This window comes from Dermacentor silvarum, chromosome 2 (genome assembly GCF_013339745.2).
Source record: "Dermacentor silvarum isolate Dsil-2018 chromosome 2, BIME_Dsil_1.4, whole genome shotgun sequence".
Lineage (NCBI taxonomy): Eukaryota > Metazoa > Arthropoda > Arachnida > Ixodida > Ixodidae > Dermacentor > Dermacentor silvarum.
The window spans coordinates 122764808-122792405 of NC_051155.1; the positions used below are offsets into that span (position 1 = coordinate 122764808).

Here is a 27598-nt window from a genome sequence, read left to right on the forward strand (position 1 = left end):
ATGTGCCGTATCGCAACTCCTCAAAATCAAAAGGAAGTCCTCTCCTGGATACAGGCAGCTAGCTTTTACCGTCGATTCATCAAGGGTTTCGCTAAAGTGGTAGCCCCTCTTCAAGCCCTTGTCAAGTCGTCCACATTTCTGTGGTCCCCAGAATGTGAAAGTGCCTTCCAGACTATTCGCTCAGCCTTCACAGAGCCACCACTACTTGCTCACTTCAATCAATCTGCAGCAACAACAGTAGCCACTGATGATCACGGTTACCCCGGCACCAGGTAAGTATGCTTCTGGTGAAGCCATAGGAGCAATTTTGTCACAATTTCAGGATGGCAAAGAACGTGTTATTGCCTATGCTAGCCGATCCCTGACACTAGACGAACGCAAGCTTCACAGTAACGTGTGGGAAGGCATCGCAGTACATTGGTCGATAACAGTGAAATTTCGTCAGTATCTAATAGGAATGAAGTTCGTCCTAGTTAAAGATAACTGGACTGTTGCTTGCTTGACCAAGTGTGTGAAACCATCTTGTAGATTTACGTCCATGCTCATGGACTTGGTTGAATTTGACTTCTCTGTCAGACATTTGCCTGGATGGCAGAATGTTGTAGCTGACCATTTGTCTCGACTTTCGTGTGCAGTCACAGACTCCACCCAAACACTGGCTATCGCTCAACAAAAAGACCCTGAATGCAGCACAATTCTTCAAAGCCTTGCTGATGGAGATCCCCGGCCGAGTTCAATCTAGTCGACAACATTCTATATCATCGGACACCGGCAGGAACCTATGCTGTTGTAGCGCCATCGTCATTGAGCCCCGCCATTCTCCAGGCACTACATGATGGTGCAGGTCACTTCGACGTTAAGCGGACTTTACACAAAGTGCAAGACCGTTACTGATGGCCAGATATGGAAAAAGCAGTCAAGAGCTACGTGTCATCCTGCCAGTGCTGCCAGCAATATAACCGTCCAACCTCAAGAAGTGTTGGTTTTCTTGGCAAAATGCCCACTTCAGAAGTTCTATCCTCAAGCATTGCTATTGACCACATAACTATGCCTCCCAGCAACTCATCACGGTACATACTGAACATGATTCATTTTGCGACTCGCTTTATTGCTCCAGCAGCCGTTTCATCAACTTCGGCATGTGAAGTTATATTCATACTTTGCATAAAGTATTTCACTGCTATGGTGCACCTGACCACTGGCTCTCTGACCATGGGTCAGCCTTTGAGTCGACAAAGTTCAAGCGGTTCATGCGTCTACATAACGTTGAGCTGCACTTTTCAACAGCCTACCGACCGGAAGGGAACGGCCTCGTAGAACGTAGCAATGGGACATTACTTACAGTGTTACGAAAAATATATGCTTTGGAACCTTTATCATGGCCTGCAAAGCTCCATGAAGCAGCCTTTGCAATCAACACTTCGGTGAACTCTAGCACAAGCTTTTCGCCCTTCCAGTTGCTCTTCAGCTACGTGCCTAAGGTTCCTCTCCAGCAACAACGGTCGCTCCAACAAACTGGCCTTGTTGAGCGCGTCCTCGACGTAACTGCCCAAGGTTCAGAGGCATCTGCCAATTCAGAAGCAGCTCAAGCCTACCGCAAACGCCACTATGATAGTGCCCATCGCTCTCATAGCTTCACAGTAGGTGACCTAGTATGGGTCAAACGTCAAGCGCCAGCGCCCCACGAGAAAATGGCCCCGCGCTTCAGAGGGATATACCGTCTCACTGAGCAGTTGACTGCATCCACATTCAAGGCTTTGCGTGTGTCAGGAGTGACAGCTCGCCTGCTTAACCAGCCAAGAACTGTGCATATTTCGCAAATCAAGTTGTATGTGCCTCCGTCATCTCCTGTTGCACACCTTTCGTCCAGTCTTGAAGGGGAGACATCCTTCACTACAGTCCCTGATGATGAAACTGCCATCCACCAGACACAGCCTCAGCGCCAACAGCGTGTGCGCCACCTTCCCCGTCACTTGCGAGACTTCGTGCTTGAGTGACTGTGGACGCTAAGTTAGACCAAGGGACTTGGTCACCTGGACGGGGGTGGAATGTGAGCGATGTGTGCTTGGCCCAGTTGGTCTTGGCGGCTACAGATGGCGTCATGTGTCTTGCGCAGCAAGTAGCCGCGCCGACATCGTCGCCTACCTTGCCTGCTTCCGTTTCCGGCAGCCTCATCCCTTTGTTTGTTTGCCCGCCATGGGCGAGTCAGTGAAGCCATTGCTGCTCTAGTGCTCAGTCGGTGTGATGTGTATGTAACATAAGCCAGCATTAAACCGTTCCCCACTATGTGAGTCTTCCTGCATCCAGCCCAAGCCCCACACGTCCATCTGTGTACGTACTGTACCATCGCGTAGCCCGAGGTCAAGTTTTAGAAACGCGAAGTCGTCAGTGTATTTGTGATATTAAAGTGCAAGAAATAACTCACAGTAATGGAGGAATGCTTGGAAATAAGTTTTCATATTTTATGGTATTGTTTGGGATGAGTCGGATATTTTCTACGCCATGTATGTAAAATCAAATAGCTTTGGTTTGTAACGCCGCCTATTCACGTGCACCGCTTTCGCACGTTTCGCCCCAACACGCAGTATTCCTATGTCTAAATACCAGAATGACACATGCTTGTAATTTACTTTTTTTTTCAGCTGGTACCGTCCGATGGAGCTCCGTACGGGAACTACTGCTTACCTGGGGCCTCAACGTTGGATGAATGCCGAAAAAGCCCGGACCGAGTATTTATATAGAGCAAAATAAACATTTCCTCATTTTACATGGCGTCCTGCGTCTACTTTGGGAAATTGCACGTGGCACGGATTCGATGGGACTTGTTAAGATCATTCGCAATAATTTTTGACAAATAAAAAAATGTCGCAGTTTCGCCCGAAAGGAGAAGCATCGATTGCGATAGCAAATTAGTAGAGAGCTATCCGGAGTAGGGATAGTGGTTTTATCGGCTGCATAAACTTGGACACATTCGCTTACTAACTGAATTAACAATCGTGGTGTCAGCGCGAACAAGCAAACATGAATAGATCACACTGAATGACCGCAGACAATGACTGTCAAAACGTTGGCAGCAAGCGCAGCCGCCGAAGCGGGCGAAGGCTCACGCGGTCTATCGCTTCAACGGAAACTGAGCGGCGAATGCACAGCGCATACAAAGGTCAGAGCCATGTGGAGATAAGAGACGGTGTGGGCGACCGGCCGCCAACGCCGGGCAAAGTGCAGAGGAGAAGTTGTTGGCAGAGGAGAAGCAGCCCCCTCCCCCCCCTCCTTCCTGCTTTCTTGCTTTCGCGTGGGAGATTGAGTGGCAAGTTCCCCTTACGCCCGGTTGCAAGATACGCCTTTGGTGCCGGAGCACAGCGTCGCCCCGCCTCCCTCCCATACCCCCACGGCCTTTCGCGCGACGGTCGCGTTTGCTTTCCGCCGTGCGTTCGCTCTCCGTGATAGCGCTAGCGCGCGGGGGAGTTCGCCCTCCGTGGTAGCGCGCAGCCCCCGCGCGCTTTCGCTCGCGCATACGGCGCGCGGCGACGATTTTATCGCCCTTGGAATCTATACGGAACCTCACGGCGACGCCGACGGCAGAAATCCGGTTGAAGTGTCCATATAATTGCTGTCGCAATAAAACGATTCCACACCAATACCACGCGCGGTTGAGCAATAAAAAAAAAAGAAAGCCGATGGGCGCAGCCCGCGTAACGCGTGCCAGCCAGCGTTGAAAACGCGCGTCCATAACCGAAACGGGAAGTGTGGTTATTGATAACGACCGCTTGGCGCACTGCAGTCAATTCGGCCGCTGGGCTTGTCCACTCTTGTTGAATGTCTGTCGCATCACAAAGCATCACGGCGCGCGAGCCAGACAAAAATGGACTAGGAAAGCGACCACTACAGCGGCCATTACTTCCAAGACAGTCCTACGCCAGCACAGCAAGTTTTCAGCAGTATAAGAAAGCTGCCGTCATTAGTTGCATTTTGACTCGAAAGGAGACAACGCGCCGCAAACGAAAGGAAACGCTACCGCTTCGCTATCATCGACGTGAGGCCGCAAAGCACGATCACGAAAAACCGGTTGGACGTCGTGGGTAAGAGCATTTTCGGTGCGCTCCCATGTGGGATTTCATCGGTCTGAAAGAACCAACTGAATTGATGTAGTCGGAGCGCCCTTTTTCGACCACTAGAACAATATTCCTACTCTCTCTGTAACTCTCCGAAGCCCTTTTCGAAACGATCACTCAAGGATGCCACATGAAACAGCTTTCGCGACACTGTACGTGCGTACAACCCGAACTTGTGTCGGTTGTATACCGTACTCGTTTTCAGTTCTTTAGAGCACAGGGCTGACACCGTCCGCCAACTTAGGGTCTCATATTTCTAAAGTTTTCTATATATATATAGAAAACTTTAGAAATATGAGACCCTAAGTTGGCGGATGGTGTCAGCCCTGTGCTCTAAAGAACCGAAAACGAGTACGGTGACTTAGGGAACACACAGTACAGAAAAAAGTACGGGCGCTAACACCCGTCCTTGTGACTTTTTACGAATGCCACATATACTCGCGGACAACTTTCTGCGGCATTGAAGGGAAAGCTACGGAGACAAAGCGCTCACAAGTGAGAGCGCTTGTGAAAAGAGTCCCGTGTTTAAATCCACGTTAGTTTAGGCTGGGGAAGAGAAAACATAAACTCCTTATTAGCAAAAGTTAAATGAGACAGAACACACCACTGACTGTAAAGGTTTGCTTATTTTGCGGTTTTGCCTTGCTGCGTCTCAGCAAACGCGATACCGTCGCACGTGGAAGCTGCGTCGATTCAGCATCTGTTCCGAGCAACCAAAAGCACTGTGAAATGCTGCCGGACTACTTGGCGCGGTAACGCATGTGCAGCAGCCACGCCCCCGTAGCTTTCCCTTCATTGCTACAGAAAGTTGTCGGTGAGTATAGTTGCGGCATAGTTGGAGTACGCTAGCGCAAGACAGGGGTAATTGGAGATCGCAGGGAGAGGCCTTCGTCCTGCAGTGGACATAAAATATAGGCTGATGATGATGATGATAGTTGCGCTAATATGTATTCGCGCCAACACACAAACCAACTGAAGATTTCTCTTAAATCCCTTGTGGCACTTTCCATTAGAGGGCGCGGAACACATTGAAGGGTTGCACTTCTGGAATACCAAAACGGCCACTCTTACGATAGAGGAGGCTTGGTAATTAAGCCATTAAAGACGAAAAGAACTAATACTGGTGGTGACGCCTCTCTTATATGCTCGCACAGGCTCGCTGGGGCGTCATGAATTTCGTTTGTCGATAAAGAAAGATCACAGTACTTGATATAACACACACAAAAAAATTACTCCATCTCCCGCTAAAGAGAACCATATGTGGATGCGAAGCAGCGGGGAGATGGTTAGCTTGAGCGAGAGGTGGTTTCGCGGCAGCGGCCCGAGCGCTCATCGCGGCGCTGCACAGGAGAGAGAATGAGGCGCGCGCGCTCTGTCATTTTCATACCGCGAAACTACCGTGGCGCCTCCAGCGGAGTGTGCAGCTGTTGCACCACCTGTCGTGCGCGTCGCTCCGGATTCCTAGAGGAGAGAAAGGGGGGAGCGTAGGAGAGGAGAGAGAGAGAGGGACGCGCATGCGCTGTGGGGATGTGGCATGCGGGCGCCGCTCCTAGAGGATTCCTAGAGGAGAGAAAGGGGGGAGCGTAGGAGATGAGAGAGAGGGGGAGGGGACGCGCATGCGCTGTGGGGGTGTGGCACGCCGGGCGGCGTATTTCCAATTGCTAGTAGATACAGCCAGCGCCTCCTCTACTCTGAGATGCCTGGCACGTCAGCCGCGCTCCTATTGTTCGCTCGGGACCGCTGTGTTTCTCCGGCTTTCCGCGAGGTGGCGCTAACTTCTGACACTACGCACCGCTTGCTCCGCAATAGAAAGTCACTGCTTCAGTTCCTCTCCGAAGGTTTGCAGCGCTGAACTGTGAAAAAATTTTGTGCTTCAAGATTTGCAAAGCTCAGCAGAGTGAAATTATGTAGTTTTGAAGACGAAACGAGAAAGTAAATGAAGTAAAATAAAAATAACTGTTTATTTACTGCAGCAGAAGTGCAGGCTAAATATTATTTGCTAAAAGAGCATGTTGCAGATAACGCATTATCACAGAACGGTAATAATTGATTCAATATGAAAAAAAGACAAAAAGCATGAATGCAAAGCGACATCAAATATGGGTTCATGCACATAATGCTAAGGAAATTATGAACAAAGAAAAAAAGAATATGTAAACATTTTACGACAGGAATAAGCATGACACTGTTTATGCACAACCCCGTAGTGGGTTGTTCTATTTCCATAGGCACCAAACCAAACTTTTTATGCATATTAGCAGCAGTCCCAGCTATGAAGAAAAATGCAAAAGATTGACAGTTAATGGACGTGCAAAACAGGAAATGACTTTGCTATCACAAACAAGGGTAGGGAAATGAGGGGGTTCGTTATGCCATACATATGAAGGAAGCCAACAATTATTGAAAGCAAGGAATAGGGAAGAAAGGTTCCCCAATTCATAATACTGTTATCACAGTTGTTCATGCCTGCAGTTCGATAAAATCGCTTCACTAAACAAAGAACATGAAAGTCTACAGTTAGGCCCATTGTCGAGCTGTGGCCGCGGTGTGGTTTCGCGCAACTCTACTCGGGCAACGGCGGCAATGTCTCCTTTCAGGGCTCTGTAAAGACCTAAATATAGTCCGACGTAGCGTGAACGCGCGCACACGTTATGTCACGTTGGCGAGAACAACAGCGGCTATAGTTCGACCGATGGTTCGACGCTCACCCGCGTGCCGATGGACTATAAACGCGCCTTAATGCTCTCTTGTGGTTTGACCTTTAGCTCTCAAGGTGAAAACTGTTGAGTCGCCGACGGCTGCCCGAGGTAGCGTAATGAAGCTGTCACTTCAAAACACTTTCGTATTAAAGCAAGTCCCACCTTCGACATCACACCAGCATCTTTCTGGATCCGGTAGAAGCAAACACTTGTACCGCACAGTTTTAGGCGTACATTTACTTTGCTTTAAGACGTTAGCCTAAAAGATATAGGAAGCAAGGTAGATGTACTTAACAGCTCAATCTGCATATTGAACTTGTCCGCAACACTAGTTTGATATAGTTGCAAGACTCGGAAGCTAACCAGAACAATCATGGATGCTTTATAAACGCGCCTTAATGCTCTCTTGTGGTTTGACCTCTATACTCCATCTCACAAGCTGTTGTCAGCACTGCCGCAAGTACGAGGCGTACACAGGCAATCGCCTTGCGCAGCGGTATGTAGTACCGGGCCGTAACTGGCTCATTATTGGCTACACTACAGTTTTATTTTTTCTCGCGACATAAAACGGTACAGCAATACATGACATGTTAGGACCTTTGCGCATGCGCGTCGTATACCGAGAATTACTGTGGCAGTTATAGCGCCAGTAACCGTAATAGCCACCCTAACCGTGATCACCTATAAAATTATGGCGGCACCCATACAGCGCCGAGCACCCGCTTCGATCCGAATTAGCGCTAGTTACTGGCTCTGCGCCCTGTCAGCAAGAAACAAGTGGCAAAACCCGTCATCGATATATGTCTCATCTCAAGTTGAGGTCAAAGCATTAGGCATGTTTTGTTGTAATTATTGAGATCGGCTGTTTGTTTTCACACTGCTAGGACTACAGACGCGGTGCCGAGCCTTAAAATTGGTTTGATTTCTAGTTAGCAGATGGCGCCACAGCATTAGCACTGGTGATGCATTGACGATGCGGAACGCTATAGAGGCCCTAATATAGAGACCCCACTGCATCTTTAATTTACTACCCCGCTCTAGCATGGCACGGGATGATGGTAGCGAGTACAGTGTACTAGAAGAGTAGTAGCGAGCAAACGCGAAGTATAGACGCCGAGCAGACGCTGTGCCGCAGGTGGATATTTATGAGGGCGTCGGTCCTTATTGCTTGCTAAGGAGGCTGCAAGGCAACTGCACGGAAAGCGTACAGGTAAAGCGAAGCCCTGCTGTTGCATGCGTGTAAACGCAACCTATGGTTACAGCGTCAAAACGTTGTTTGCGTCAATCCACCAACCATTGAGCATGTGGCAAGCAGACGCTGAGCAGACGACGCGGCGCGGATGAGCACATCTCGAGATCCCGAGGGGCATTCGGTCTTCCTATTGGGTAAGAATTCGTGTAGCTTCCACAGTGCTGACAACAGCTTGTGAGATGGAGTATAGCTCTCAAGGTGAAAGCTGTTGAGTCGCCGACGGCTGCCCGAGGTAGCGGAATGAAGCTGTCGCTTCAAAAATGCGTGTAGATAAGTGATGTTACACTCAGGTTCGGGCGCTGAGGCTACGATGCGAAATTCGGAAAAGGGGAGCTCGATACGGCTCGGTGGCACCCTATCACGCAGCGAGCAGTCCCTCCGCGGTGGCCTTATGCACAATGCAATTCGGTGCAGTCGGGTCATATCACGCCCCCTCCTCGCGGCGGAATGTGTCGGCGACACGGCCCGTCGTGCATGTGAGTCTCCCCCCAAGGACTCACGAAGCCGTGCCACAAACGCGCTTTGAACTACGACGATAAAATTATGCGTTAGACACTGGAGCAATCGAGGTTTCATGCCGTAGCTACTGCGTCGATAGCTACTTAATAAAGAAAAAATATTGCGCCAGCAGTCCTTTAAGCCGCGACTGCCTCGCTGTGGAAACTTTTGTCGCTACCATGAAAGCGTCGCCGTTGACCCTTCAGAGCCACATCAGGCTGTTGCTACAATGAATATTGTCGATCTTGCAGGACGATATCTTGGACGAGGACGACGATGGCACTCGACCGCCGCCCCGAAAGGTCAAGAACATCCGAGTAGACGTGGACATCCCCAGAAGGAAAGTGGTAGAGACACCGCCAAAGCTGGCGTCCATGCAAGTCCGGACTCCGAACGTCGAAATCCTAGTCCAGAAGCCGCCGTCCATATGGTCCAGAATGTGGAATATTTACTCAGCAGTGGGGCCTGCCGATGTCAAAGCGCGAGACGAAGCCCCGGTTGACCCGAAGGTTCCTTTTGCGGCAGCGACTGATTCGACGGGTTTCCACAAAAAGGGGCAAGACTCGCCACTGCTAATAGCCGGGGCCACTAAAGATGCCCACACTGTTGAGCAGCGGAGGCCGCAGGCTCATGCAAATCATACCGATAGCGAAGACAAAATGAGCAGCTTCGAATCAGGCACCGAAGAGCTTTCCGAGGAAAGGCACGCGTCTTCCGCAGCAGAAGATTCGGCGACTGGCTACCAACCAGCGTCTTCAGCCGGCAGATCCCCGAAAATAAGCATGCGCGCCGACGAGTCTGGGAAACGTCGTCTTGAAGCATCGTTTAGTGTGCAAAGAGATGTAGACAACACCGCCGCTGTGCGCATTGCCGTCAATTCCGATAAGCACCTGAACTGCCGCTCTTATGTTATGTGCAGCAGACTCAAAGATGAGAGCAATTATCTCGGCCTGAGCATCTTCAACGCTCTGCCTGAAGGCCAGAATGTGTGTCTCTCCATTTACGGAATCTCATTCATTGTTTCTCTCATCGATCTTCGTGTGACAGACTCAAAAGCCAGTTTCAGGGAAACGTTGAAGTTCGGTGCCCTAGTGCCCAAGGAAGGCGCCCGCTTGGCATGCTCTTGCAAGGAGGTGGTAACAACACTGAGGCGAAGGGTGGTAGACACAGGTGAAGTAACAGTGAACACCGAAGTGTATCTCCGCCCTTTCGCCACGATTAACCAGCATGACAGTTGGAAACTTTCAAAAGAGAACGCCACAAGCCACGTCATGACTGCGGAGCTCTTTAACACCTTTGCCGAAGATCTGGCCTGCACAGCCTGGAATGACGTGCTCTTCAACACAGCCTGCTTTGAAAACCTCTGGAAATGCCCCTTCAGCAAGAAATCCACGTACACGGGCAGCTTCTTCAATAAATGGACGGACCAGGTAAGTCCCGCGCAGTCAGCGAGCGAAGAAGAGAAAGAAAAATTGGTGATATGGCACCTCCACTATACGCGGGGAGTGCAGTTCCGGAATGCTGTCTCTCTTCTCGGTAACAGTTTTGGACAGATTTAATGAACGAGGAGAAAGAGAGAACCGATGGGCTCGATTATTATCAGTGACAAAACTATACGAAGCCAATACAATCAAGCCAAGGAAAGCACAGGGCAAATTAAATGAGGGTTTTTCATTGAAAGGTAGAAATAACAAGGGAAATGGACATGAAAGTAAACTAAGAAACCTACTGCCGGTGGGAGCCGAACTCGCGCCTAGCCCTAGCAGTGATAGCCAGCGCCACTCAGGCGTTGAGTAGCGCTGGCTATCACTGCCAAGGCAGGTCTATAGTACCCATACACAAGTACCCAAGCAAGTGGGCACGAGGGCGGCCGCCAGCGTAGCTCAACTGGCAGAGCATCGCACGCGTTATGCCAATGCTCGTAAGATGTGGGTTCGTCTCCCACCGGCAGCAGGTTTACTTCTTGTTCGTTTTCCTTGGTATTTCTACATTTCAATAAAAAACTTTCGCTTATTTATTTATTTATTTATTTATTTATTTATTTATTTATTTATTTATTTATTTATTTATTTATTTATTTATTTATTTATTTATTTATTTCCGCTACCTCAAAGTCCCCTGATTATGGGCTTTACGTGAGGGGTGGGCAACAGTTTAACAGAGCAGGTGTACAATGCCTTCCTTGAAGTGGTTGGAGCTGTAGTGATGCACGGCGTCGGCAGGAAGACCATTCCAGTCTTTCGAGGAATGCACGAAAAAAAAAAAAAAATGGGTAAGCTGCGGTCCGGTCTTGGGGATATACGACTTTATCGTGGTTTAATTAGCCGACTAGAATGGCGATGAGCTGAGGTGATTACAGATTGACGAGATGGGTAATAAAATTTATGAACGAGAGAGAGTCGAGCGACATTGCTACAAAGTTCAAGCTTGTTGGGAAGACTATAATATGGGACTTTAGTTCTGTGATGCTGCTATTGTATGAGGTCGGAGAGGATAAACGCAGCACGGTCTTGAACTGATTCGATTGTTTTTAGCAGTTTAAATTAAGGTCTCATGTCCCAGATAAATGATACAGAAGAGTAGTTGTTTGCATACACAAATTCCTTTCGCTTGGTTAAAAAATTTTGGATCCAGTTTAGAACGAGTGGGTGAAGGTTAAGACGCGATAGTTTCAAGAAAAGCTCTTTGTGGGGGACTTTATCAAACTCCCTCTCGAAGTCGACAAATAGCGCATTTTCTGGTACGTCATTATTCAAGGCGGAATTGCGTTTCGCAAGAAAGGCCTTTTTGGAAACCATGTTGGTTTTGGTGGGAGTAGTTGACAGAAAGAAGAAAGAATGCTACATGTGAGTATATATATATATATATATATATATATATATATATAGTGTGTGTGTGTGTGTGTGTGTGTGTGTGTGTGTGTGTGTGTGTGTGTGTGTGTGTGTGTGTGTGTGTGTGTGTGTGTGTGTTTCTATTCACTTAGCACATATATAAAATCTGCCCGACTCTTGGCCGATCCCGTGAGTGGGTATGCGCCAAAGATGATAAGGTCATCATCATCATCTGTAGCGAAGAGAGGCGCTAGTGGGTCCCGCTCTAGTTGGACCAGACGCGAGTGGGTCCAGCGCTTTTGCTCGGCAACGGCGCTCGTGCTTGAAACCTGTGTCCTCGTTTAACTGTCGCCGCTGCGCTGCTCCGAGTTCTAATAAACCCTTTTCAATTGTTGGAGCGTGCTGCGCCCTGAAAACCTGCAACCTGGAACTTCGATCCCGCACCGTACCTTCGACCATGCCTGAAGAAGCCTCCCAACAAGTGCCTCCCCCTGCACCGGCACCGTGCTCTGGAGTGCCTCGCCGCAGGGACCCTGCTTTCTTATTGGCGCGGATGACACCGACGTTGTGGATTGGCCAAGGACCTACGAGCGGGTAAGCGTCCACAATAAATGGGACGAAGCAGCCAAGCTGAGCAACGTGCTATTCTACCTCGCGGGTGGGGCCAGCTTATGGTACAACCACCATGAAACGGATTTTCCGAGGTGGTCAGACTTCAAGACGTCTTTTGTGGATGTTTTTGGTCGTCCTGCGCTGTTCGTAAGCTTCGCGCCGAACAGCGTTTGCGGGAACGAGCTCAACAAGTAGGTGAATCCTTCACGAGTTACATCGAAGAAATCCTGGACTTAGGCAAGAACGTCAACGCTACCATGTCGGAGTCTGATAAGATCAGGAATCTTATGAAAGGCATAGAAGACGATGCCTTCAACATGCTGCTTGCCAAAAATCCTCGCAATGTGGCAGAGATAATTACACTGTGCCAAAGTTACGAGGAGCTACGCAGGCAGCGGTCGTTGACGCGTCGCCCTACATCGCGCGACGAACACCTCGCTGGCTTGATGGCCATTTCGGAGCAGTCGGCGTTGATGACAGAAATGAAGGCGTTCGTGCACGAGGAAATTGCACGACAGCTCTCCTTGGTGCCCTTTGCACAGCCTCAACTGGTACAATAGCCACCGTCAAGTTTTGAGCCCCCACTCCGCCGCGCCATCGCGCACGAACTGAACGATATTTTGCCCGAGCGCCACCATGTTCCTGCGGCGGCGCCTCTCCGACAAAAGTCTTCGCCGCAGTATTCGCGAATGCGATCCAACTCATCGCTTAATCATATGGGTCCCCGGCCACCAAGGCATGCCAGGTAACGAAGTCGCCCATGAGGCAGCCCGCGCACTCACTTACCGGGCACCAGGCATCACTTGGGAGGACCTTGACCCAGATAACAGCCCTCTTCTTTCTTTTAAAGAGACTACTGAGCACTATCGTGCCCAAAACCGGCGTTACCCGGTTCCTATGAAAGGACTGGGTAAAGCTGGCGAACAAATTCTTCTTAGGCTCTTTACAAACACCCTACTGTGCCCGGCGGATCTCAAGCACTTTGATCCTTCTTTTGACGGCCGCTGCTCATTATGTGGGGAGGTGGCCGACACCTTCCACATGGTTGGGCATGCATGCAGTGGAAGGTGCCATATGTATTGCACTTGTAATAGACGAGCACCAAAGCTGCAGTTAGACATCTCTGGAGTATGACCGGTGCTCTCTGAACAAATTCGCCTAGGAGCGTTTCTTTGGATTCTTTTTATCTCCAGATAATCTGCTGTCGTAGATGTTGAAATTCGTATAATATTTGTAGTTCGATGTGAGTTTTAAATTGCTCACTTTATTGCGCCTCAGGATTATCTGACACTACATTTTAATTAAAAAAACCAAATGTAACGGTAATGTAACGACACGTTCCAATGTTCGAAGTGTAACTGAAACGCATTGCTTTCGCATTAAAGGAACTTGTAACGGGAACTCGTTTCAATATTGGGAAGGAACGAGCTTTCGTTCCTGTTTTTAAGGAACGTGTAAAACACTGCCCACCGCAGCGAATCGGTGGCGTACATCTGACAACCGGCCAATCTGTTTTGCGTGCGGCTACGCAGGGCACGTCGCACGCTACTGCAATCGCGTGCAGTCGCCTAGCGCTACAACATCTGCGCCATCGTATGGTAGGTTCTCCCCGCCTATATTACGACGACCCTTCGGCATCGTCACCTACGTTCCGCCCAACGCCTAATACCCGCCGCTCACCTTCTCCACGCCGACGCTCGCTGTCACCGATGCGGCCTCGTCCCGTTGCTCGGAAAGAGTAAAACTAATCGTCGCAGTCCACGAGGCAAGGGCTGCGACGCCGGCTAAACACGAAAGTCCTCAAAGCAGCCCGACGAATGTGACATGCGGTTGGTTGACGGTGTTCACACATCTGCACTCGTGGACACCGGAGCCACCGTATCAGTTATGGACGCAAAACTTTGTCGCTTGATTCGAAAAGTCACGATGCCCCTTACTGGACTGTCCCTCCGCACAGCCGGCGCAACGCGTATTCACCCGTTAGCGGCGTGCACAGCTCGTGTTGTCATTAAGGACGTTGTATACGCCATCGAATTTATTGTAATTCCATCGTGCTCCCATGACATTATCCTCGGCTGGGATTTTCTCTCCCGCCACAATGCCATCATTCATTGCGCACGGGCCGAACTAGAACTGTCGCCGCTCTCAGATTTGACGCTTGCCGACAATGGTTCTCTTCCGGACAAACTACTCGTCAGACACGACACCACCGTTCCTCCCAACTCGTCAGTGGTTGTCTCTATGTACTGCAGCAGCCTCTCCGACGCCGTCGCACTGCTTTCTCCGCCTGGCTGCTTTTCCACTCGAAAAGGTCTACTGCTACCTTTTGCGACGGTGAACATCACACAGGGTTCTAGTACGTGCTATATTTGTAACCCGTTCCCGTACCCTGTGATGCTACTCCGAGGAGAATGTCCGAGCAGTGTCGAAACTATCGAAGACGTACAAATTACGGACGTTCCTGAAGACACATACTGCGCCCGTTACAGTACGCTCGGCTTGATTTCTACGTCTGGCCCATTGCCCATAGATGTGTTCGATTCTTCTATTGCCGATGACCTCACACCGGGCCAGCGATCACAGCTTCTGTGCATCTTACACGAATTTCGTACTTCTTTCGACGTCGGGCAACCTTCCCTTGGCCGGACGTCAACTGTTACGCACCAAATCGATACTGGCTCCCAATCACCATTTCGGCAACGCCCATATCGTGTATCGGCTACAGAACGTCGCGCGATTAATGAACAAGTGGCCGATATGCTCCGCCGCGAAGTGATCCGACCTTCCCACGTACAGTCCATGGTATGCATCTCCCGTCGTTCTTGTTACGAAGAAAGACGGTTCTGTACGGTTCTCTGTGGACGACGGCGCCTCAACAAGATCACTCGTAAGGACGTCTGTCTGCGTCCGCGAATCGACGACGCCATTGACAGCTTACAAGGAGAAGAATTTTTTCCATCTCTAGATCAGCGCTCAGGCTATTGGCAAGTCCCTATGGCAGAAGACGATCGACCGAAGACAGCCTTTGTCAGGCCCGACGGCTCATACGAATTTAATGTCATGCCGTTTGGACTTTGTAATGCGCCAGCAACTTTGAAGCGCATGATGGATACCGTTCTGCGCGGCTTGAAATGGCACACGTGCTTGTGCTACCTTGATGACCGTCGCTGTTTTTGTTCCAGACTTCTCCACGCACCTTCAACGCCTCCGGAGTGTTTTGACATGTTTGAAAAACGCCCGCCTACAACTAAATTTAAAGAAGTACCGATTTGCAGCGCGGCAGCTGACGATACTGGGTTACGTCGTTTCCAAGGAAGGAATTCTCCCGGATCCAGCCAAGCTTCGTGCCGTCGCCGAATTCCCTACACTTACGTACATAAAAAAACTGCGAAGTTTCGTAGGTTTGTGTTCCTACTTTCGACGCTTCATTCGAAATTTCTCCGCCTTCATATCACCTCCGATGAAGCTCCTTGGAAGCAACGGACTCCTTCATTCGTGGTCGTCATAGTGCGAGGAGGCGTTCGCCAATCTCCGTCGTTTGCTGACGACTTCCCCAATTTTGCGCCACTACGACCCGACGGTCCCTACGCAGGTACACACAGATGCCAGCGGTGTTGGCCTCGGCGCTGTCCTTGCGCAGTGCAAACGTGGCTTTCGTGAATATGTCGTGGCCTATGCCAGTCCACTCCCTTACGAAAGCCGAGACCAATTACACTGTCACGGAAAAAAATGTCTGGCGATCATCTGAGCTCTTACTAAGTTCCGACCTTATTTGTATGGCCGCCCATTTGATGTCGTCACGGACCCAAGCACTATGTTGGCTGTCATCATTAAAGGATCCTTCAGGTCGTCTTTCCCGCTGGGCACTTCGCCTGCAGGACTACGATATCCGCGTGCTGTACCGCAACGGACGCCAACATTCTGACGCCGACGCCCTATCATGCTCGCCATTGCCTGACGACAATGTCTGCTGCTCACTATCCCAGCTCGCTGTTTCTTCAATCGACCTTGAGACTATAGCTTCCGAGCAGCGCAAGGACCCGTGGATTGCCTCGATTATAGGCTTGCTTGCTGACCCATCACCACAGTCAACCACTCGCAAGTTGCGTCGTCAGGCTCGCCATTTCGCGGTTCGCGACAACCTGCTTCACCGACGCATTTATACCGCAGACGGCTGCCAGTGGTTGTTAGTAGTTCCTCGCAGTTAGCGCTCCGAAATCTGCGAATCCTTTCACATCGATCCACAGTGTGCACACTCGGGAGTTTTGAAAACCTACCAGCGCCTTCGACAGCGCTACTATACTGGCGAGGAATGTACAAGTACGTTCAACAGTTCGTTCGCTCCTGCCCCGACTGCCAGCGCCGGAAATCTTCACTCCACCTCTCGCCAGCTGGTCTGCAGCCTTTACCCTGCCCTACCCGGCCGTTCGGGCGTGTTGGAATTGATTTGTATGGGCCACTTCCCTTGACGTCGGCTGGTAACCGCTGGACCATTGTGGCAGTAGATCACCTCACACGATACGCCGAAACCGCCCCTTTCCCAGCAGCTACAGCGCGCGATGTTGCCTCGTTCCTGCATCGCCTATTCATCCTGCGGCATGGTCCACCCCAGGAATTGCTCAGTGATCACGGACGTGTCTTCCTGTCGGAAGTGGTTGAAGCCATTCTTAAAGAGTACCACGTTATTCATCGCACAACTACGGCGTACCACCCTCAAACCAATGGCCTGACAACGCTTCAACCGCATGCTCGGCGACAGGCTTTCAATGTACGTCACCTCCGACCACACGAACTGGTACGCCATTCTGCACTTCGTCACCTACGCGTACAACACCGCTACTCAGAGCACCACTGGCTTTTCGCCCTTTTTCTTACTATACGGTCGGCACCCGTCGCACACCATCGACACAATTTTACCTTACCGGCCGGATGCATCCGAGGGCTCGCCTATTTCTGCCACAGCAAGACATGCTGAAGAATGCCGTGACCTTGCACGTGCCTTTACTTCCAACGACCAAGGGCGCCAGAGGAGCCCTCCCGGCGACTCCACTTCCGCGGTCACCTTGCTTCCTAGCTGGCGCACTTGTGTGGCTCTCTGTCCCGTTCACCACCCCTGGCCTCTCATCGAAACTACTCCCGAAGTATGAAGGCCCTTACCTCATCTTCGAACGCGTATCTCCCGTGAACTATGTCATAGAACCAGTTGAACCGTCTTCGGATCAGCGCCGTCGTGGACGAGACATTGTCCATGTCGACAGCCTCAAGCCATACTATGATCCTGTCATCCTGACAAGCAGTTAGGCCGCCGGACGGCTCCCTTATCACTCCCGGGGTAATTGTAACGAAGAGAGATGCTAATGGGTCCGGCTCTAGTGGGCCCAGACGCTATAGTGGGTCCAGCGCTTTGCTCGGCAACGGCGCTCGTGCTTGAAAGCTGTGTCCTTGTTTGACTGTCGCCGCTGCGCTGCTCCGAGTTATAATAAACCATTTACAGTTCCATTGGTTTACAGCACACGCAGGTGAGTGAGATGGGTCGGAAGCAACTGGGGGAAGAAATACCCTTTTTCGGGACGGGAATGGTCTTTCCCACCTTCCAGTCCCGTGGCACCACTCCAGTTGACAAGGAGTGCTGGAAAATGTGTTGTAGGATGACACTACATACGTGTCTCGTGCTTCTCAGTATTTTTCAGTTCATATTGTCGACTCCGGCAGATGAGATGAATTCCAGTTGTACAATAGCCTTTGCAATACCATTGGCATCGATTATGAGTTTTCACATGGACAGATGCTCGAAAAACGTGGGCTCTAAGGCACTTTCAAGCGGTTTGCTACTAATTTTCGTCTTAGGGACCCCCAACTGTCGTTGGAAATAAAGATTGATTGATTGATTGATTGATTGATTGAAAAAATGTAGTGTAGGGCAGGGTATCGCCTGGTTCATCGGTGAAAACTGAACAAAAAGGGTGAACTGTCTGTTGGCTTCGTATAGTTGAACAGATTTAGCGGTTATTAATGACCAGAAGTGCCTGGAAATATCTGAAACACACGTATCCTGAATTTTCACGATGCACACGACTTTCAGAATGTAATCGGCATTCCCTCTAGCTTTAATGTTCCTATGATAAGAGTGTTCTTCTTTTAACTGATTGCCTTACTGATTGCTTTCTGCTCACTGATTTAAGGCCTTGGAAAATATCACGCAAACTTTGGATGACCGCTCGTCCTTACCCGTCTTGGAAAAAAACAAACTATTTGCCAAATTTATCAACTCTAAAAACGAAAACCTCTCGCTAATTTCAAATATCTAAGGAACAAAATAAACCGCGACATCCGGTCTCTTAGGAATGCCAAAAATGATTTACTTAACATAACCCTCACGTAATCTAAAAGATAAATGGAGATATACCCGAATCAACTACTAAATGGAAATTCTACCCAGGCGCTATCAAGTTTAACCATAGAAGGACCGGAAATAAGCGGTTCAAATTAAGCCACTGCTTTCAGTAAACTATTTTGTCAGGTCAGTGAACAGCCATTATTTTCCTGTATTTTTTTGTTTTCTGCCAACTAAAGATGTTCACTAATTACCTTTAATTATTCACTTTAGTACACATGTTCTAATTGTTAAGTTTACGCCGAACAGCAGTGAAATTATGTCAGATTAGCAGGAATCCCAGCACTACCACCACTTTCGAGATAAGCGTTCCAAATAATGTTTAAAAATGCATTAGCGTTGCAGTTAAGATGCTTGACGCACGCTTTCGGGAAGCTATAGCTGGAACGACGGTGTATACTATTTTGTAGCGTTCTTTGCTCAAGGCCAGATATCTCGAAAGTTGTGATCGATCACTGCTAAGTGAACATAACTTCACTGCTGCTCCGTTTCAGTTTCGCAATTACAGCTGGTGCACTAAAATAATTAACATTTTAATTAGAAAATATTTTGCATTAGCTACCTGGACGTTCTAATTACTCGCGCAGGTCATTTAAATCCACTTCAAAAGGCAGAACATCTACATCTGCGCAAGTGTTGAAGCTCGGGCGAGTTGCTAACAGTGAATTTCGATGGTGTTCACAGCGAACGCATACTAAAGAAATAAGAAAGCCTCTGGCTTCGAGCAACCAGATGCACACCTTCGGTGACACAGTCTTTACTGACAACGTGACACTCATCCCAAGCCGTGAAACCGAGTTTGCAGTCGGCGGTATTTTTTCGCTCTCTGCCTGTCCCTTATTTCCTTAAGTGTGTGCGCTGTGAAGACCGCCGAAATGGACGCTCTCTTCTGTCACAGGCGATTTTTAAAATATCCTTTAGAACTTTTAAAATATGGAGGTGTTTGTCATAGCACGTCCTTATCGAAATCGCTGTTCGAGGGCCAAGTTTGAACCTGCTTGCGAGAAAATGCAGCATGTCGCTTTCTATGCAAGAAGACAAAGGCAATACGCGCTCGCCCTCGCTAATGAGACATTGCGCTGTGCTGCGCAACTCGACCACTCTAGGCGCTGGCGTAAGTAGAAGGGCATCAACCTACCGCGCTAGGATGGCCAGGGCTGCGCGAGTATGCGAATTTTTCACCTGGAAAGGCGCGTGTCCCACTTTTTATTTCAGCATGTTTGCAGACTGATCATACAACAGGAACTTGCATGGAATGCATCGGTGCGAAAATTATACGCCACAGTGTTATATGGTGGCTCTGGCCCGCCAATTCGCATTACTCGCAAAAATGTTTCGAACAGCTCTACCGCACGATAGCGGTTCGCTGCATTGTTCCTCCTATATACAGGGTGTTTCAGCGAACACTTTCAAAAATTCTTAAAGGTTGCCTGTGGCAGATAGCCCAATTCTAGTTCATGAGCTGGTCTACTCGAAGAGGCGGACATTACTTTCACGAGAAATTGAAGTGCATAATCGAAGGATTAACAAAAATTCGCTAATTAAGTTTTTAACTAATTATCTGATGGCTCATATTGCAATTTACAAATTGTAGCCGTGGAGTTTGCAAGGCGGATCCACTTGGAACGAATTCTCGGGATGGCACCAGGTTCGAGATATTAATTCCCGAACTTTGCGGAGAAATGCATTGGCGTTCCAGTTAGTTTCTTAACAAAACGTCACTTTCTGCATTGAAGCACAAACTTAACTGGAACGTCAATGCATTTTTCCGCAAAGTTCGGGAATTAATATCTCGAAACTGGTGTCAACCTGAGAAATAATTTCAAGTGGATCCGCCTTGCGAACTCCACGGCTACAATTTGTACATTGCAATATGGGTCATCAGGTAATTAGTTAAAAACTTAATTAGTGAATTTTTGTTAATGATTCGATTATGCATTTCAATTTCTTGTGAGAGTAATGTCCGCCTCTTCGAGTAGACCAGCTCATTAACTAGAATTGGGCTATCTGCCACAGGCAACCTTAAAAAATTTTGAAAATGTTCGCTGAAACACTCTGTGTGTATATATATATATATATATATATATATATATACACTCTGTGTGTATATATATATATATATATATATATATATATATATATATATATATATATATATATAATGCAACAAGAGTATTTTGCAGGTAGACTTGATAGAGCGGTTTAACAAGCCGGATCGTTGAAAACCAACCTAGCGCGAACCACACGATCGTCAACGTCTTCTTCCACACACTGGCTGGCACAGAGCTGGTGCCGATGTGCTCCGGTACAATCACTCCCCACGCAGAAAGGAGCCAACCTGGCGACTTAGGGGATTGATAGCACAGGAGGGTCGTAGCACGGTTTCAGCCGAGTGACGTGAACTGTTTCACGCCCTCGGCAGCGGTGGTCGGAAGATGGCTCGAGCGGCTCGATGATGTAGTTGACGGGAGATGTTTGCTCGACTACTCGGTAGGGACCGTGGTAATTCGAGAGAAGCTTGGTCGAAAGGCCGGGAGTAGTAGACGGGACCCAGAGCCAAACTAGCATTCCCGGGGAATAGTGGGCGCTAGATGCGGATTCGTCATGGCGAGATTTTTGACGACATTGGTCTTGCGCGGTAAACGAGCGAGCCAGTTGACGACACTCTTCAGCATAAGCAGCCGCTTCGGAAACGGGCGAGGCTTCAGAGACATCGGGTCGGTAAGGGAGAATGGTGTCCATGGAACAGGATGGTTCACGTCCATATAGAAGAAAAAAAGGAGAGAACCCGGTGGTAGCTTGTGGCGCAGAGTTATAGGCGTACGTGACGAAGGGGAGCACCCGGTCCCAATTGGAGTGATCATCGGACACGTACATCGCAAGCATATCTCCAAGGGTGCGGTTGAAACGCTCCGTCATGCCGTTTGTTTGCGGATGGTACGCAGAGGTGGTGCGGTGAACAATGCGGCATTCTTGGAGCAGTGCCTCGATAGCGTTTGAGAGAAAGACGCGGCCACGATCGCTTAATAATTCACGGGGCGCACCGTGTCGCAAAATTAGGCGGCGAAGAAGGAAGCGAGCGACGTCTATCGCGGTGGCAGCTGGCAGCGCAGATGTTTCAGCGTACCGTGTGAGATGGTCGACGGCGACAATGATCCACCGGTTGCCCGCAGGAGTGTTGGGGAGGGGACCGTAAAGATCAATGCCAACACGGTCAAATGGTCTTGTAGGGCACGGTAAAGGTTGTAGAGGACCAGCGGTGCTATGAGGGGGAGTCTTGCGGCGTTGGCACGAAAGGCATGATCGCACGTACTGGCGAATGTATCGATACATGCCGCGCCAGTAATACCTCAGGCGTAGGCGGGAGTAAGTCTTGAATACGCCAGCGTGGCCGCATTGAGGATCATCGTGGAAGGCGGTGCATATGTCCGAGCGCAGATGACGGGGGATAACAAGCAGCCACTTGCGGCCATCGGTTAGGTAATTGCGGCGGTACAACAAGCCTTCACGAACGACAAAGTGATGCGCTTGACGACGAATGGTGCGTGAAACAGATTCAAGCGAACGGTGAGAGAGAACGTCAAGCAGAGAAGCGATCCAGGGATCCTTGCGTTGCTCGGCCGGCATGTCGGTTATGCTGAGGGACGACGAATCGCAGGTGGAAGTTTGTAAACAAAGTAAGTCAGACGGAAGCGGAGAACGGGATAGGGCATCGGCGTCTGAATGTTTGCGTCCCGAGCGATAAATAACACGTATGTCATACTCTTGAAGGCGTAAAGCCCAACGAGCGAGGCGGCCAGTGGGGTCTTTCATAGATGACAACCAGCATAAGGCATGGTGGTCAGTCACAACGTCAAATTGGCGTCCGTATAGGTAAGTACGGAATTTGCTGATTGCCCAAATAATTGCCAAACATTCCTTTTCCGTTACAGAATAGTTCGACTCTGCCTTTGTTAGGGTACGGCTGGCATATGCAACGACATACTCGTCATAGCCGTCTTTGCGTTGGGCGAGGATGGCACCAAGACCGACACCGCTAGCGTCCGTGTGAATTTCAGTAGGCGCATTGGGATCGAAGTGGCGCAGTACTGGAGGGGACGTAAGGAGCCGGCGGAGCGTCGTAAATGACTCATCGCAATCGGGATTCCATGCCGAGAGGTCAGCGCTGCTGGCAAGTAGCTGAGTCAAGGGGGCGATAATAGAGGCGAAATTACGGATGAAACGCCGAAAATAAGAGCACAAGCCGATGAAGCTACGGAGCTCTTTAAGAGTGGCTATATATATATATATATATATATATATATATATATATATATATATATATATATATATATATCATCAGCCTATATTTTATGTCCACTGCAGGACGATCGAAGGCCTCTCCCTGCGATCTCCAATTGCCCCTGTCTTGCGTTAGCGTATTCCAACTTGCGCCTGCAAATTTCCTAACTTCATCATCCCATCTGGTTTTCTGCCGACCTCGACTGCGCTTTCCTTCTCTTGATATCCATTCTGTAACCCTAATGGTCCACCGGTTGTCCATCCTACGCATTACATCGCCTGCCCAGCTCCATTTCTTCCGCTTAATGTCAACTAGAATATCGGCTATCCCCGTTTGTTCTCTGATCCACACGGCTCTCTTCCTGTTTCTTAACGTTAGTCCTAAGATTTTTCATTCCATCGCTCTTTGTGCGGTCCTTAACTTGTTCTCGAGCTTCTTTGTTAACCTCCAAGTTTCTGCCCCATATGTTAGCACCGGTAGAATGCAATCATTGTACACTTTTCTTTTCAACGACAGTGGTAAGCTCCCAGTCAGGATTTGGCAATGCCTGCCGTATGCACTCCAACCCAATTTTATTCTTCTGTAAATTTCTTTCTCGTGATCGGGGTCCCCTGTGAATAACTGATCTAGATAAACATACTCCTTTACAGACTCTAGAGGCTGACTGGCGATCCTGAATTCTTGTTTCCTTGCCAGGCTATTGAGCATTATCTTTGTCTTCTGCATATTCATCTTTAACCCAATTATTAAACTTTCTCGATTAAGGTCCTCAATCATTTGCTGTAATTCGTCTCCATTGTTGCTTAATAGGACAATGTCAGCTGCAAACCGAAGGTTGCTGAGATATTCGCCGTTGATCCTCACTCCTAAGCCTTCCCAGTCTAAGAGCTTGAATACTAATTCTTCTAAGCATGCAGTGAATAGCATTGGAGAGATTGTGTCTCCTTGCCTGACCCCTTTCTTGATAGGTAACTTTCTACTTTTTTGTGGAGAACCAAGGTAGCTGTGGAATCCTTGTAGATGTTCGCTAAGATATTCACGTATGCCTCTTGTACCCCTTGATTAAGCAAGGGGTATATATATATATATATATATATATATATATATATATATTGTAAGCACTATTAACGTACTTCGTCCTTTTCATTTGTACATAGCCATCATCACCTTCCCTGTTCTTCTACTTCTTCAAACAAAACGTCAGTGCGCAAGCCACCTAAACATAAGGCGCACTCAACGAAGACTGCAAGCAAGAAACGTCGCCGAGTACACCTTCAGCACCACCTTTCAAGATTGCTCGCACCTCAAGGATTCCTGTGACTACGCTGTGATTTTCTCAGAGAACAATTTTCTCATTGACACTTTGATAATTAGGACAGTACTTCTCGAGTTAGATTATTAATTACCGTTAACTATAATTAAATCTCAGTAACGAAAAAAATTGCATGGTGTACCCAAATTGCATGGTGCAACAGTGTACCCGCATGGAACACTGTTGCACGCCATGCAAGTTCTGACCGCCGGACACGCCCAACACCTTGCGCAATATGGCACTGGGGTGCAGGAATATACCCAGACGTACCACCGGCATCACCACCACCAGGTGATAACAAGCAGGAAGAAGCGGATTCAGAGGAGGATTCGGAAGACCAGTGGGAGGCTCTGCTGGTGACACAAGACTGAAAACCAGCTACGGTTGGTGAACAGGGCTCGGGCGGCGGCAGCGAGCCATGGCTACCTGCACTGAGGAGGCCACCCACCTTTGGGCTCAAGAAGCCTGGTCTAACAATAAAGTTTATTTCTCTCTCTCTAGAAAAGCTGTGCATCGCGAAAAGCCGGGAACATAGACAGCCCTTGTGTAACAGCGGTCCTTGGACTTGGTCACATATACTCATTCCATTGTTTAATATACGAGACACTGTTCTTTGTGCCAACTACTGCACACGTTTTCCTTCTACCGTTCCACATTTTGCAGCATGAACGGAACACAGGCTGTTAGCGAACACCCAGTTGCATTTCCGGCAGCTGATCGCACAGTATAGCGGGGCAGAAGCGGTAATGGTTTTGCATTCGTGCGCTTAATTTTGCTAAGGCAACGTGCGGCGCGCCGCCAAAAGCGCGATCTCGTTCTTCTAGAGCAAGCTGCTCCGCAAAAAAAAGCTTAAGAGAGCAGTTTTGAGCAATTTCACTCTTCGCCATTTTCGCCGACACGCTTTAGGGGACTTTGCCTCGTGAAATGGCTACGGTGAAATACATTTAAAAAAAAAAGAATAAGGCAATAATGGTTACAGCAGCCAGCGGTTTGAGACTGCTTGATGGAAGTTGCAGGTGGCTGTAGCAGAACCATGTGCCCTACTGCAAAGCAGAACTTTTTGTAATGCACAGAGATTTAGTGGAGCGCGCTGTTACGAAAAAGTATGTTGCTACTGCTGAACCATTTTTCTCCGGTACATGGGCAGACAACACCGAAAATACCACACAATAAGTCTCAGGTGTCACGCGCTGCTGCATCGCCAAGTTCATGTGCGCCAACTCTGCAGTTGTGACTTCGAACCACGTGAGTGCTGAACGATAAGTGCTGCTACACTTGCACGTTGTCGTGACAAGATTGGCACGATGGAGGTCTACGGCGTCAGCGATGGCAACGACCATAAAGCTATTGCCGCGCCAGCGAACAAATACACACAGAGGACGCGCGACCATGCATACCAAGATGAAACAGGTGACATTTTTTTTGTAATTTAAATCACTACCGGTAGTTCAACCTATCTTTTGAATAGTGATTGTACGCACCTTATTTTCTTTTTACGCTTTGTTTCGCAATACGTTTCCGCGCTTCACAGTCGTGCGACAAAAGCGCTTATTATTTATATCTTTTATGCCATTATGGACAAAAAGAAGCATACTTTTCTGTCCAGTCTAATTTTTTCAACTGTATTTTACGTAGACGCAATAAAACATATTTTGAGCGTGATTTTGATTGTTGTCTAGATTTAACGGTTTTTTAGCGGATAATGGATGCTCGTATGACGGGGTTTAGAGTTCTCGACTTGCGGATTTTTGTATTACTAGTTGTGAACACGCTCCGATGCCCTTTTAGCTGCGCCAGCGCCGCGGCGCGTTCACTACGGGCGCTACATGATTAAACGCTATTATGGAATTACGCGGGAGTTTCACAACTAACACATGATGACACAAACCGCGCTGAACGCGTTGGTGCAAGCTTGGAGAAGTAACAGTATATGTGTTAACAGGTCGGTTTTTCGACCACATAGCGCGAAGTGACGAAAGCGGGAACGTGAAAGCCATAAGCATGGCTGCTTGCTTGGCAGCTGCCCCTGCTTTTGGACTTTTCAGCCCACTAGCGTGACGCCATGGATCCGAGCTTCCAGGCCTTGTGCGGGGCATTGATAAGAGACCCCCACCTCATCGCCATTATCAATCAACTGGCCCGCAGCTCTAGCGTGCGTTTTGTTCAGTCTAACAAAATCAGAAAAGTTCAGTCTAACAAAATTAACAATTGCTAAATTTTCTGCTGTTTACCGAGCACAATTTCTTTTGTTTCAGGTCAGTGTGCAAGTGATGCGTAAGACTTGCGTACTGCCATACTCTTTCTACCCTGACCTCGAAGCACACGTCGTATGCTTGCCATACGCTGACGGTGCGCTCTCCATGGTGCTAATTGTGCAGCGGTCGTTATCTTCTCGCCCCTTGAAGCTCACTCCAGACGCAGTGAAAGGCTTCATTCACGGTGCCGTGGGGACACTGGTCACGCTCCACATGCCCAAGTTCCATGTGTCCACTTCAATCGACATGGCCGACCTCACGAACGACCTAGCGAGCGCGAGCTACGGGAGTGAGCAGCTTCTGTTTCTTCAGCTGCGGCAGGACGCGTACATCTCTGTGGACGAGGGACACTGGCCTGTCGTGAGCGCCGAACGCACTTCGTTCTCGGGAGACCCTGTGACCATCGTCGTTAACAAGCCCTTCCACTTCATCATCATGGACAGAACGTCTGACTTGATCCTTTATACCGGCAGGGTGATGTCGCTGTAAACGTGCGCCCTTCAGCCTATCACCATTCTATATATATCAGCTGATTGGCCAGCTATTACATACCGCTTGAGACTGCTACCGTTACCCTACGACAGGGCGTTGACTGCAGAGAGAAAGCGATGCTTCGGTCGTGTCAGTGGAGCATATATACCGTATACTTCGGGTACTTCTAGTGCAGACGTTCATAGAACCAATTGCCGCTGTTCCAAGAACACAAATTTTAGAAATTAAATGCGATGAAATATTGCATATGTGAAATCTCGTTACGCTATCTTCTTGCTTGTGTGTGTTGTTTTGCGCTGGTTCTTGCCTTTCAATCCTGTACCAATTGGCCCAACTCTCGACCCTATCGAAGCGAAACACCGATTACAAAAATCCCAACGTAAATGCGGCAGCGTATTTTTAAACCTTCTGCTGATGTCGCTCAGAATCAGCTCAGCTCAGGCCACGGTAGAAGAACACACATGGGTTTCAACGTATCCCAGTAACGCGACACACCCTTTGTTGGTGTTTCTGCTTCTTTTTAGGTGCACTAAGGAGCCTAGTTTTATTTGGGGACCTTAGGCGCACCAGTTTTGAACATGAAACCTAGGGTGCGATCTTACACGGTTCGGAAAGCGGACCGCGTATACATTGAGACAGTGAATGGGATGCAAAGAACAGGAACGAAAAAGACCATGGAGATTTACAAGAACGATAAGAAATAAATTAGAAAGAAAAATCTGTACGGTAACACAAAGGGCAGTACCTCACTTTTTGAGGCTCGAGCATGGTTGCCTAAGGACACAAACATATTGTTACAAGAACGAGGAAAAGGGGTTTATTTAGGTGTGCAAGAGCAGGAATAGCAGGCTACGAACAG

The 27598-nt window shown here is 48.8% G+C and overlaps 1 protein-coding gene across 1 annotated transcript; it reads left to right on the top strand.

The window, feature by feature from the left end:
* Positions 1 to 27256, top strand: LOC119440336 (uncharacterized). The gene is made up of 4 exons (XM_049662872.1): positions 1 to 272; positions 1469 to 1640; positions 8813 to 9991; positions 26248 to 27256. The coding sequence occupies exons 1-4, from the start codon at positions 1 to 3 to the stop codon at positions 26734 to 26736; spliced, it is 2112 nt and encodes a 703-aa protein (XP_049518829.1). The 3' UTR covers positions 26737 to 27256.
* The last annotated feature ends 342 nt before the right edge of the window (positions 27257 to 27598 follow it).

What these genes read in the sequence shown, in the direction of transcription:
- LOC119440336 (XM_049662872.1), top strand. Translation starts at nt 1, where the DNA reads ATGTGCCGTATCGCAACTCCTCAAAATCAAAAGGAAGTCCTCTCCTGG. An exon ending in ATCGCTCTCATAGCTTCACA is followed by an intron (nt 1,641 to 8,812) that starts GTAGGTGACCTA and finishes TCGATCTTGCAG; the next exon opens with GACGATATCTTGGACGAGGA. An exon ending in TCAATAAATGGACGGACCAG is followed by an intron (nt 9,992 to 26,247) that starts GTAAGTCCCGCG and finishes CTTTTGTTTCAG; the next exon opens with GTCAGTGTGCAAGTGATGCG.